Source organism: Plectropomus leopardus, chromosome 3 (assembly GCF_026936395.1).
Source record: "Plectropomus leopardus strain MGB_pleo_1.0 chromosome 3, ASM2693639v1, whole genome shotgun sequence".
Lineage (NCBI taxonomy): Eukaryota > Metazoa > Chordata > Actinopteri > Perciformes > Serranidae > Plectropomus > Plectropomus leopardus.
In genome coordinates this window covers 12,524,642-12,537,309 of record NC_142178.1, presented here as the reverse complement: position 1 = coordinate 12,537,309, position 12,668 = coordinate 12,524,642, and the positions used below count along the sequence as shown (strand labels likewise).

The window sequence follows — 12,668 nt, the reverse complement described above, 5'->3', positions numbered from 1 at the left end:
ACTGTCTCTGCTCATCGCAGATCGCTGTCACGTGAAACCTTTTGGAGGACCTGATCAAAAGCTTTGCAAAAGCTTTTTAGACTGCTTGAAAGTCATCCAAGGATGTTTTGCTAAGACAGGTGAAGAGCGAGTTATGGTGGCTGTGAGAAAATAGAATGAACGCATAAATATTCATTGGCATCTCAATGGCCCTGAGCCCTGTAATGTTCCTCAGATAGAAAAAAAAGGAGTGAATCACACAAAAGATGTGAGTCAGTGCCATTGCGATACCTACATATTATGTAAAGAAACATTTAACAGACTGGGAATGGCAGAAATAGCATTTGATTTGTCAGTGTTTATGATTAAATGAGATAGAAAGATAGATAGATCATTCACAGCCAGCCACACACAACTACACATAACATAAAGCACTTCTGTAATTAATACATTTTTTTAATTAATAAAAAATCTTAAAAATAAATAGGCAATGGTCCACAATTATTAATGCAAAGTGAAAACATAGAACCATATCATCTTGTTTCAGATGTGCCTTTATTTTGAAATTCTGTGTCTGTTTACAACTGCAGGAAGATGATGGCACCAGCTAAGAGAAAGATGATAAGGAGGTATTTACTCAGGATTAAATCAGCAGAGTGGACATTTTTTTTCAGTGACAGTATGGGTCAACAGATAGAGCACATGTCAGATGTAAACAAAAGCTTTACTCAGGAAACACGACGTACCTGCTGGACACCTCACTACACTAACTTCACAGCAACATTACAAACATAAACTGCTCAGTTTCAATGATTTTTTTAGTTGGAAAAACAAGCCTACAGACTGAAATTCAACTGTGTTGTTTGTCGAGAGATGATGTGACTTAAACCAACAGTGAGTAAAAAGAGTAAAAAAGTAAAATACATGTCAGTAAAATACAAAAACGCCCGCTGGCTGCTAGGCTAATGTATGCAATGTAAAATGCCATTGACTTATGCTAATAATGTTAGCATGTTTCATATGTGGGGTAAAACATGACTTAAAAGACAGTTGTTTTGTATATGAACCTTGACAGTTATTGAGTTTTATACTTTGGTTTAGGGATATTGTCTTTAATCCATGTTCAATGGCTTTTGGTAAAAATTTGCCCTCAAGTTTTTGGAAAAAGATCATGATTTGAGGTAAAATGAAAACAATTTTTCCAGAAAGGGTTTTCTGACAGAATGAACCAGTTTTAATTATTTACAAGTATTTATATGTTGTTTTTATCTTCTATGACCAAAGCAAAAAAAAAGGAGGGGGGCAGCTTCTTCTGTAACAGGTTGTGTTAAATGGACATATAATATAATCTCATGTAGATCGCAGGCCCCTGATTTGAATTGAATCCAAATTGTATCATGGCAGACTTTGTGATACTGGCAAATTGTTGTCTAAAGAATTTTTTAAATACAGTATCATGATGAAACTAGTGATTACATCCCGTAGTCCCTTCATGAAACCGCTCACAACAAGGTCTGTGGATTATCTTGAATCGAATTAGTACCACAAGATGGGTGTCACCTCAGGAACTCACACCAAAGTAATCTAGCCCTTAAATGGACAGGCACATGCAAATATTTTGGAAAATAAGTTAATTGCCACTTTCTCATGTATCTAGGTTAAAATTACAGGATTTCATGATTTTTTTTTATTTTTATTTTTTCAAAATCTGACCTATCCCTAGAATACAGAAACCATTTAATGGCAAGACTGATAAACAGCAGGTAAAAAAAAAATATATATATATATTTTGGATTCTGGGGTGAACTGTCTGTCTTTAAGGCCCATTGTTGAACAAACGGACACACAGACAGACACACACACACACACACACACACACACACACATATATATATGTATATATATTTACATTAAACAGTGTAAGTTTATGCATTGTACTTGATAAAGTAACAACAAACTAATCACTAATTACTACAGAGACTGGAAGAAGGGGGTTCAGTCGGGGCCCACAGCTCATTTTTCCCTCGGGCCCCTCAGTGGGTCAGTCATGTCCTACATGCCATGTTCCAGCCTCTTGTCAATTATCTGGAGCTTTAATGGAAAAGTGTGCACACTTGCGAGCACTGAACAACAAGGTCATGACCCCCAACACACTCATACAAACTTCCTGTGATCAAATTACCAACACAACACATAAAAACCACCTCCAAGGTTGACCTTGCGCTCTCCTCTCACACCCTTCCTCCCTTACCTCCCTCTCTTCAGTCCCGACTCAAACCGCTAAATGAATCCAGAGGCTCGCATGGACGCCGTGAGTGCCGCAGATGGCCACAAGCCCCGAGTGGTTTAAATCCACCACCCATCGTCTCCTTCTCTCACTCCCTCCTTGTGGCTTGGGGACTATCACACAGGAAGCAATTTAGAGACATTCCCACCTCCCTCTCCTAACACCCCAGCTTTCTCTCCCTCCTCCTTCTCCTCCTTTACATCCTCTGCAATGAGGAATGTCCTCCTGCTGCGATAGTAGCCAAGATGTGGAGCGGGCTCCTGTTTCCTGCCCGCCTGCATCTGTTCCCTCCAGCACTGATCCCAGATAGAGTCTTCCTCGAGCCTGGGAACTGAGCGGCCGAGCTGACAGACGGACAGAGGGGGAGAAAAGAGGCTTAGCCCTGCCTGCCTCCACGTCCAAGTTCCCAAGTCAGTCTCTCTTCCCGGAGGCAAGACAGAGACCATGGTTGTTAAACTCTAATTAGAGCGTCTTGCGTCGGGGGCTCCTTCCCATGCAATCACTGGGAAAGATAAGGAGGATCGATGTTTCAGTCAGTGGGCAGATGTATGCGATAGCATTGGTGGACGGTTGGTTTAAAGACAAAATAATTTCTCACAGGGTCGTTGAGTACAAAAAAATACACATTTTTATTGTTTTTGTGTATGGTAAAGCAATGTAAGCATTCAGTGCAAGTTTTCCCTTTGATAAGAAGCATGAGCTCAGGGTCGTACTACAATCAAGCCAGGGATTTCTGATTAAATAAGAAGCTATCCCTTCAGAAACACAGACCTAACACCCTCTTCCTGTCATTTTACATAACCTTCTTTGTTTCTCCTCCACCTTGTCTCTCTCATCCTCCAAAATGTCCCTTTTTAAGTTTTGGCCCTTCTAGACGAGGACATGTTTGTGTGTAAGCAAGAAAACAAGAGCTTTCCCAAAGAGGAGCTGTGACGGAGGCACTTTTTTCTCTCCAAGTCATGTGTCCAGGTGCAGAGAGGATCAGATTCCTGCGATTAGATTTATGGCTTAGTCCCTACAACAACACACACCCCTCCTCATTCAGCAAGGCCCCTTTTGATGTCCCAGTCTACTCGGGCAGATATTTCATCGTTGACATATAATTAAAGTTAGAAAAATAAGCCGCTCTCATGACAAGCAAAGGTCCTGTGCTCTCCCTCTCCCCTCTTCTCCCTCCTCCTCGTCCTCCTCTGAGGTTTGTTGCTGCTTTTTCAGGCCCTTCATTCCCTCCCTTTGGTCCTTGTAACAATAATAGTGCATTTCCTGCTTACAAATAACAACCACAGCGACAACATGCACGGGATCAAGAGTTACAAAACAATACTTCTTTGTGCAGTACAACATTTCGCTCCCATATCAGTTTCCAAAATGATTAAATATTGGATTTTTACAATGAGATTCAAAGTACTGAGCAATTGATATTATTTTGAAAAGCAAGTGTGCTTGTCTGGAAAATAAATCTCTCTTCCATATCGTTGATGAAAAAGTGTTGTTAAACCTGGGCAACTTGATTTCTTTCAAAAACAGAAATTAGCCAGAAATTTGTAAAAAGTACATGAAAGCTACTTGAAAAAAAAAAACAAGCAAACAAACAACATGGCAAAGTTTAAAAGAGGGGAATGACCTGAAGAAGGGTGCTTAAAATAATAATAATTCTGTAAAAATAATTAGTTTATGGTAATTATAAACAATAGCTTTACGGACATTTTCCCCTACCTTTTAAAAAGATACTTTTATTGCAATTTGTGGGAAATTTCTGACCAAGTTGCCATGTTTTTGAAAGAATTTGCTCATGGTTCAGCTCAAGAAAAGTGATGTCGATCCAAGTTTCAAGGGGTTAAATATGGGAGCTAGAAAAACAATGAACCAACGATCTTCTCTGTATGCATGTTCATAAATGTGTTTGTATTATAGTGTGGAAAAAGATAGACCCATACACATTTCTGCTTTTAGTCCCCCTTAAATCCTACACACCTGTCCTTTAATTGAGATGTATAATTGAACACCGTCTGCATAGCAGTGACAGGAGATACCTTTAATAAAATGATGTATTTTTGGGCATCCGAGTGGCTTAAGGGTTAAGAGCCCCACATGAACTGCAACATGCCTGATTCAAGTCCAATTGGATACTTTTGTGTCATCTTTGACTCCTAGTGTCCTGTCAGCTCTAATACTGTCTGTTTAAACCTGTTAAAAAATACCAAAAGTGCCCCAAAATTGACTTCTTATCTTCCCTATGAAAAGCATGTCGAAGGCATACTCTGAGTTCAAATCTATGTTCTTTAGATCAGCAATTTTGGGACTTCATGAACCAGCCATGAATGAATGAGGAGTTTGAGTGAAGTTGCTATTTTGTGAAAAATATTAACGGATAGGTTTGATTTCCCAGATGTTAAAAACTGATCTCGAAAAATCCATTTAATTGAAGCTGCTTGTGTTTCTATCAAAGACACCACAAGTCAGTACTTGAGGAACTTTACGGAGGAGTAAAAAAGATAAACCAGGATAAGGATACATCATAGCAGTCCATATGAAAATAAATCCATGCCCTCTGCAAAATCTCTTCCGTCTTGCACAACACTGAGGGGTTATTAGTTATGATCAGTTCAAATAAGCTGCAATGTCTCTTCCCCTGCAGCAGGGGCCGATAGTCTTATCTTTGGTTCACCTACACCTGGAGCGGGTGGCCTCCAGGGCTTTCTGGTGCCTCCGTTTGTTGAATCTCTTGACATAGTTGTTGCTCCGCAGGAGTCCGTCTCCGGGTTTCAGTTTACCCCCCAGTAGGTTCAGGAGGTCAGTGGGGAGGTGGCGCCTCCGGTGGTAGATCTGTCCCATTATGATGTATCTGGTCCCTTGGGAACAGATAGGGGAAATGTAGAAGTGAAAAAGTGCAAAGTCAAGCATTTTTCATGTTTGCAGTAAACAAAGTGTGTTACTGGTTTTGCTGATCTCAGGAAAACAGAATACCCACATCCCACACACGAATATTTTGGCAGAAGCTTGTTAAAGACTTCTTAATTTATGAGTCTTGACACATCTGCGTAAATGTCCCACGATGTACAACCTCTATCTCATATCTCATCTTAAGTATCAATCAAACTACAGCTTTATAATTAATAGATACACTCTCACAGTTAGTACTATAGTTTCATTCTCTTCCTGCACTAAATAGATTTTCTTATCTGATCCTGTTTTATGGGGTTTTTCAGCGACCCCGCTGCACTCACCGAGTTTGATGTCGGGGCAGGGCTTGCTGCACTTGTAGGTGTCCAGGACCAGAAGGCGAACTTTGAAGAAAAAGCTGTCTGGGGTCACGTAGAGACGACTCATCTTGTAGAAACCGTCGCTGCTCACCATCAATGTAATGAGACGTATTCCTTTACGCACCACATCAATATCGTGAACTATCCCGTTTACAGCTGTTTAAGGAACATAAAAAAAACAGCACAGGTCAAAAAGCTGAAAATTTTATTTAGATGTATGTTTTGTAAAAGAATGGTTTAACAATATGCTTATTTGCTCTCTTGTCCAGAGTGAGATGAGAAGATTGATACCACCTCCATGTTTGTCTAAAAAATAAGAAGCTACAACCAGCAGCCTGTAAGCTTATCTTAGCTTAGTTAGGCTTAATTGGTCAAGGCTTTTGAAGCAAATCCTGCATTTAATTTTTTGTTTGTCTACCTTTGACAAACTCTTTGTCTCTTGTGTCAACATACCAAACTCACTGTAGCAGTAATACTCCCTCTCCTCCTTCTCCTTCCTGCACTCGCTCATGCAGAAAGCATCATGTGTGAAGTCGGACTCTGTGGAGAGGAAGACAAGCAAAGGACAGAATGAGGGGATGAGTTAAAACGAGTGACTGTATTCCAGACTCTCATTCCAGCGTCATTAGAAAAGAACAAGGCCGTCATTACACAACCCAGGCGTCACATTCCTCCACATGGGACTGGAGGAGGTGACGTGTATGTGATGGGATCACAGCCGTGCTACATTTTCTGTTCTTATTACAATATGAGGAGCGTCTCACTTGCTTTGCATCTTTACAACCTCGCTGCACACAAAGAGAAACATTGACAGCCAGATTTGAGGGAGATGGTTGTAATTAGTGGCGAGGGATGTTCACTAACTACCAGTGGAAGGCTTCAAACCATCATCACTGTCATTATCTCTCTCTGTGTGAACTCTATGAACTCTGTGTGTTAGTGTATATGATATTACTTTGTGACTTTCCTTAGAAGTAAAAACAGATGTATATGTTTTTTAGCCATTTTATGTGGTGTTTTGTAGGTTTTATTTGACAGGAGTAAAGCAGAGAGTGACAGCAAATACTAGAGATGTAGGGTTACATACAGCAAGATCCCAGCAGGATTCAAGCCAAGAATATATCAATGACATGATCAGCATGTTAACCCTTTAAAACCTTGAGAGAAATCATAGCATTCAGGTGCTTTTCATATGCATTTAAACCTTTGAAACCTGACCAAATTTGTTTGATTTTGTTCAAATTGCAATGAGCAATGTGACAAGAGATACACTGGAAATTGCAAGAAATTGGGAAAAGATGACAAGGAAATGACTAATGAAAATTAGTTACTTTTTTTTTTTTTTAAATCACGGAAAATAATATAACAATAAAAACTATAATTCTTATATTCTATGTGTAATATAAGAATTATAGTATGTATATTCTACGTATGTGTGTGTGTGTGTGTGTGTGTGTGTTAAACAATGGGCCTTAAAGAGACAGTTCACACCCAAATCCGAAAAACTTTTTTTTTTTTTTACCTGCTATTTATCATTGTAGCCCTTAAATGGTTTCTGTATCCTGGGGGATACAGGCATTTGACAGGCTGTGGGGAAAGGGGCATCAAGTGGGTGCACTTAAAATTATGACACTAACACTAAAGGGGGAAATGGGTCCAAAAAAATGCTCATCATTGATATCAAAGTTCAAAATATAATCCCACGTAAACAACGTTGGGCTGGATTAACCAACAAATTTGGATTCTGAGCATTCTTATGAGTTTTTTTCAAAAACGTGGAAATTTTGGTGTTAAAATCCAGTTAGCCCCTTTTGTAATCAGATTTTACCACAAGCCTCTTTTAGTTATGCAGGAAATCCAAATGCAGATTCTTTTTTCTTTTAGTGACTAATACAAAAATATTGTATTCATGAAGTCTGGGTCATTTGTCACTGTGATTATGTAATATTATATTTTACAGGATATTACTGTAATAAATACTATGATACTGAGCATCAAAGACCTCCCCCAGATGGCTAAACTCTTACATAATTTCAATCTTTTGAAATATGTAGAGGAGTATAAAAAACGATTCAGTTTAAGTTCGATAATGTAACATTCAAAGACGCCGTGCACAGCTCTGTATCAATATACAGGTCAGCCTCCAAGGTCAGGACACAACAAACGCTCTCATACCTCGCCTCAGGATGTCAAACTGGTAGAGCAGGCTGGAGGAGCGCCGGTTAAAGACGACAGGTGGGCGGCTGTTGTTCCTGGTCGCTGCACCGATACCTGTCTGATAGAGACTGGACTTTCCCGGCCGGTTCTCCTCTGGGTCCAGTCTTCGGTTGGGGGGATCTCTGCGCGGCGATTGGGCTGGTTGGTGCGGCTGAGGCTGTGTGTTGGGGGGACCCCTGGGTCTGGAATTGGAGTGTCCATCTGGTTCACTCTGCTGAGGAGGACCGATGTTGGACTGGGCGTCCTGGTTGGTTTTCTGCACAGTGCGGTTGGTGGCAGCAGCTGCAGCCCCCGTCAGCGGTGTTTTGGGAAGCAAACCAACAACTTCTCCTCTGGTCTTCTCGCTGTTGTGCTCTATCAGACGGTCGCTCTTGTGGCCCTTTTTGCTCTTGTTGTGGGGGCCGTGGGGGCCGTGGTGGCGGGGGATGGGGGCCAGGTCGGTGTGCTTTGGCCAGACGGCAGAGGGGAGAGGATGGAGGGTGAATTTGGACTCGCTGGCCTTGCTACTCTTCTCTAGGAGCTCGTTGATGGGCAGGGAGGGCTCTTTGACCACCAGCCGGCTCTGGTTGCTCGGAGGTGGATCTACAAAACTACTCTGACCCTTTTCTATCAAGGTGTACAGCTCTGGGTTGACACAAACAAAAAGTTGTACTTCGGTTAGACATTTTCTTCAACTTGATATGGTGTATTAGTTTAATATGAAAGCCCCTCTGCTCCCACAATAAGCCATGTGGGTTCATTTAATATTTATGGTAGCTGTGGATCGGTGGTGTCGTTAGTCCTGGTGGCCCAAAATGTTATCTCTAAATATCTAGGTTATAAATACTTTTCAAAAATCAGAATAGGCCTTTTAATAATAAAAGCTTTTGGGGTTCTCGTCCAGAAAATTTTGAGCATCAAACACTTCCTTTCCTGCATTCTGGTGAATTTTTATTGAGCATTTTTTGCCTTTTCTGCATCAAATTATGGTCTAAATGTAGTATTTAATTAATAATAATAAGACTAACAATAATGATAAATGTAGCACTTTTCAAACACAGATGCTACTAAGTGCTTCACAAGACAATTTGGTCAAAATAAAAGTCCTCTGCTACTTTCATATTTCATACATATGCTTGAAAGAAAGAATATTTCCTGTCTAAGGATTTTTCATTTAGCTTAATAAAGTATGAGACTCTTTGTTAATATTTCAGTTGGAGGTTTATCAGTAACTTTCATGTTGAGAACTTGACACTTTCTTCTACAGTATGACACTAATTGGCCTGCTGGATGGAAATGTCTAACTTGTTAAGAATCTACAGCTAGGATATCAGCTTTTATTATGTCAACTATAAGGCTACTCACTTAGCGTTTTTATCTTAAATCACATTATAATTGTTTTGGGATGTAACATTTACTAATGGGAATTTTAAAGACAAAATTGCCTCTTTTTGTAGTTTCTTTCACAGGTAGAGAGATGTCAAGAATCTGTATTATCTAATAAGATTAAATTTTTGGTCTGTTCATCTCACCAAAAGTGGAATTTGTATTTGCAATATTAATAATTGATTTTAAATACTGTGATACTGTACTGTATCAATTTTTCCCCACCCTTAATAAAATGTAAATCCACACTGAGCATGCTGCTGTGAAAGTCTGATTGTACAATCAATAGACTCAAATTAAAAAGAAAGTAACGTAAAGCAACAAGTAAAAGTATAGGTAAAAGAAAACCAGTTTTTCTTTAACACATTAAAATGTACAACTAACTCCAAAAAGCCAACCAACAAAAATAAAGTGTACTCACCGTTCACAACATGCTCCTCTGAGTTGCAAAGAGGAAAGCCCAGAAATAAGATGAGCAGAATAATCCCTGTCATCCTGGATGTTGAGTGTGGACACACGTTCAGGTCTGTCTGCTACAGAAGGGGGATTCCTGGGATTTTTATACAGGCTGCTCAGGAATGAGATGGGATGGGGTGGAAGGGGAGATGGTGGGACGTCCCTTACACAGACGTAAACACTTCGACATTACACTCCTTTCATTCATAAATTGATTAAAAAAGGCTCCTGTTGTTGTTTATAATAATGTATGTGGGGAAATTTGGATCTGTCAAGAAATTCTCTTTATTTTTCCAGGTAGTAGGCCTATTTTATGTAAAATTGAACTAGGTTCTGCTTCTGTTTTCTGGTGTCCAACTCAATGTTTAAATCTTCTGAATTGATGTTTTACTTGCTTTCTTGAGATTTTATTAGAAAATATAAAATACCCTTTCGCTTCAGGGTAAGTTATAACAACCTCTCTAGTGGAGCTGAAGGTGACACTGTACCTGGGTGTATTTAATAATCAGTCTTTACTGCCCTCTGATGGTCGCAGTGTGGAACTGCAACACATTATTTGTCAAATAAAGACCTTCCAGACCTATTCTTACTAAATATAGTCACCAAATTGAAGTAATCAAATAAGAAAATAAATGAAAAGAGAATACATTTAAAAGAGCGCCTAATTGTTCTTTAGAGGTCGTTATTTTTATTTTTTATTGCAAGAACAAGAACATGCTGTGCAACAGTCAGACAACATATAAGAATGATTAATATAGTAACGTCATAGTAAAGCATGTCCTCCAAAAATGATCAAAAACGTCATAGTATAGTATGTCGTCCAAAAGTGATCAAGAACGTCATTGTATAGTATGCTGTCAAAACATCATCAAATACGACAGAGTATAGTATATTGTCCAAAACTCATAAAAAAGGTCTTACTTTAGGATGTTGTCCAAAAATCATCAAAAATGTCATAGTATAAGATATCGTCCAAAACTCATAAAAAATGTCTTACTTTAAGATGTCATCCAAAAATCATCAGAAACGTCATAGTATAGTATGTCTTACAAAAATCGCCAAAAATGTTATAGTATAGTACGTTGTCCAAAAATCATCAAAAATGTAATAATATAGTAAGTCAAACAGCATTCAACAGTGTAATTTTTTTAGGATATATAGAAAAAATAAATAAAAATATGTGAATAAATGCAAAATAATTGATCATTTTAAAAGGAAAAAGGTGATAAAACATTTAATTACAAAGTAGTGACAGGCTGACTGAGATAATGGTGGGCCACGAGTCGCAGCAATGTCAGCACAGTCATCTGCACTTACTTCCCAAAATGAGGTGACACAGACTTTGTTTGAAATTGTCAAAATATCCCTTTAATGACAAGCTGATGTTATTTATACTGTTACTTCACTTCCCTTGGGTGGTCACAGTGAGGAAATGTATCGTGTTATTAAATTTATCAAAGTAGAATCAATGCAAAAATAATGACATAGCATTGTTTCCGGTAAATACTTTAAAAAATACAGAGCTTTCAGCACTCTATCTTGAGGCTCAGCGGAGTTCTCTCATGCAGTTGTGAAATCACAGTTCAGTTGCTATTTTACTTGGTAATTTCTGCTGCGCTGCTCTTCACTTACACATAAAGACATGAATCAGTTTTTTCTCAGACCATCATGGGCTCATATTTTGCCATCTGCTACAAAGGAAGGACCTGGGGCTTCCCCACATGGTGCTGGAACTGTGCATATTTATTCGAGGTGAAGTGTCTTTAATAGTTTTACCAGACACACAGTTGCTCCTGTTATTCCATTTTCAACCATTTCCATTTAAAAAAAAACAACTTAACTAGACAACTGGCATGCATAATTTTAATGTCAAGGACCCCTCAACTGATGCACATTAGGTTACAATCCCCATTTGATAAGATTTTGCTTCAGGGACCTTCATCTGAAGAGATTTTGGTTGTTTGGTTGAGTCAGACCGGAATTCGATAGATGTGAACTATGTCACAGCTGAGGAAAAAAATGCAGAGGAAGTAAAACCGATTATCAGAATAGTCACTCTTATGATTCATATTGGGCTCATTTCTTTAGTGAATTAAGTAGTGAAAATAAACAATTGTCCATTTTGAGGGGGATCCCCTGGTACTCTCTCAGGGACCCCTGGGGAATTACCAGACCCCTCGGTTAAAGTGATATGAGACAAATAGACAGATGCAAGGATAGCATTAAAATAAATTGCATTAGTTATAATAATAATAATAATAATAATAATAATAATAATAATAATAATAATAATAATTTAAAAATAATAATTGACAGAGCATCAAACATGTGTAACAGTATCTTCAAGATGAGTGATAGTTTTTGTGCCTTTTTGTTACATATTATTCATTTGATTTCATGTGTTCAACAGTTAAATTGCACTTTTGTGGCCGCCTTAATTTGCAGAATGAGGGGTTTAATGCTGGTGTTACATACAGTATTCCTCATAACATTTTGTATTTGTTTTCATTGATTTGACGTTATTGGCATTGCTTGTTGGGATTCTGTTCATGATTGATGGACCCATACAGAATAATTACAGTATTGCTGTTAACAGCATCCATCCCAAGTGTCACCATAATCACCTGAGTACGATGATCGAGGGTTTGACCATGTGAGCTAGTATAGTATGGCGCTATTTAATGTTTTCAGTATATATCCAAGACACTCCTGATTTCTGTCATCCACACCACTGTGAAAAACCGCGATTTTTCTACACATTTAAACCCCGAAAAGGAGCTAAAGACGACCCAGATGGGACTCGAACCCACAATCCCCAGCTCCGGAGGCTGATGCCTTATCCATTAGGCCACTGGGTCATTACGTGGCAATGAGTGGAAAATAACTATTATAAAAATGAATTTATGGGGCGAAATAAACGGCAAACTATATTTTTGAGCGTCTAAAATTGAATTACGAGTTGTGACAAGGCAAATATATTACCCACAGCAAAATAGTTATTTTAGACATGGCCGCAATGTTCCACAGTAAGCCCTCCAGTTCACAAAATGTAGCAGCCTTATCTCGCGATACTAACAGCGGTTGCCTTTGACAACGGCTTT

At 38.8% G+C, this 12,668-nt stretch overlaps 1 protein-coding gene and 1 non-coding gene across 2 annotated transcripts; both read right to left on the bottom strand.

The window, feature by feature from the left end:
- Positions 1 to 2,876: 2,876 nt before the first annotated feature.
- LOC121964363 (uncharacterized) lies at positions 2,877 to 9,664 on the bottom strand. Its single transcript, XM_088075645.1, has 5 exons — positions 9,533 to 9,664; positions 7,705 to 8,370; positions 5,983 to 6,069; positions 5,494 to 5,685; positions 2,877 to 5,118 (listed from the first exon to the last, which is right to left on the bottom strand). The coding sequence occupies exons 1-5, from the start codon at positions 9,603 to 9,605 to the stop codon at positions 4,931 to 4,933; spliced, it is 1,206 nt and encodes a 401-aa protein (XP_087931771.1). The 5' UTR covers positions 9,606 to 9,664; the 3' UTR covers positions 2,877 to 4,930.
- A 2,688-nt stretch (positions 9,665 to 12,352) lies between these two features.
- Positions 12,353 to 12,425, bottom strand: trnar-ccg (transfer RNA arginine (anticodon CCG)). Its single transcript has one exon. It is a non-coding gene; the product is annotated as a tRNA-Arg (tRNA).
- Positions 12,426 to 12,668: the final 243 nt, after the last annotated feature.

Bases quoted from the DNA above. Each gene is read 5' to 3' on its own strand.
- LOC121964363 (XM_088075645.1), bottom strand. From the start codon at position 9,605: ATGACAGGGATTATTCTGCTCATCTTATTTCTGGGCTTTCCTCTTTGC. The intron at 5,686-5,982 runs GTATGTTGACAC...TTCCTTAAACAG, and splicing joins TTACTGCTACAGTGAGTTTG to CTGTAAACGGGATAGTTCAC. The intron at 5,119-5,493 runs GTGAGTGCAGCG...TCTGTTCCCAAG, and splicing joins CTGCCCCGACATCAAACTCG to GGACCAGATACATCATAATG.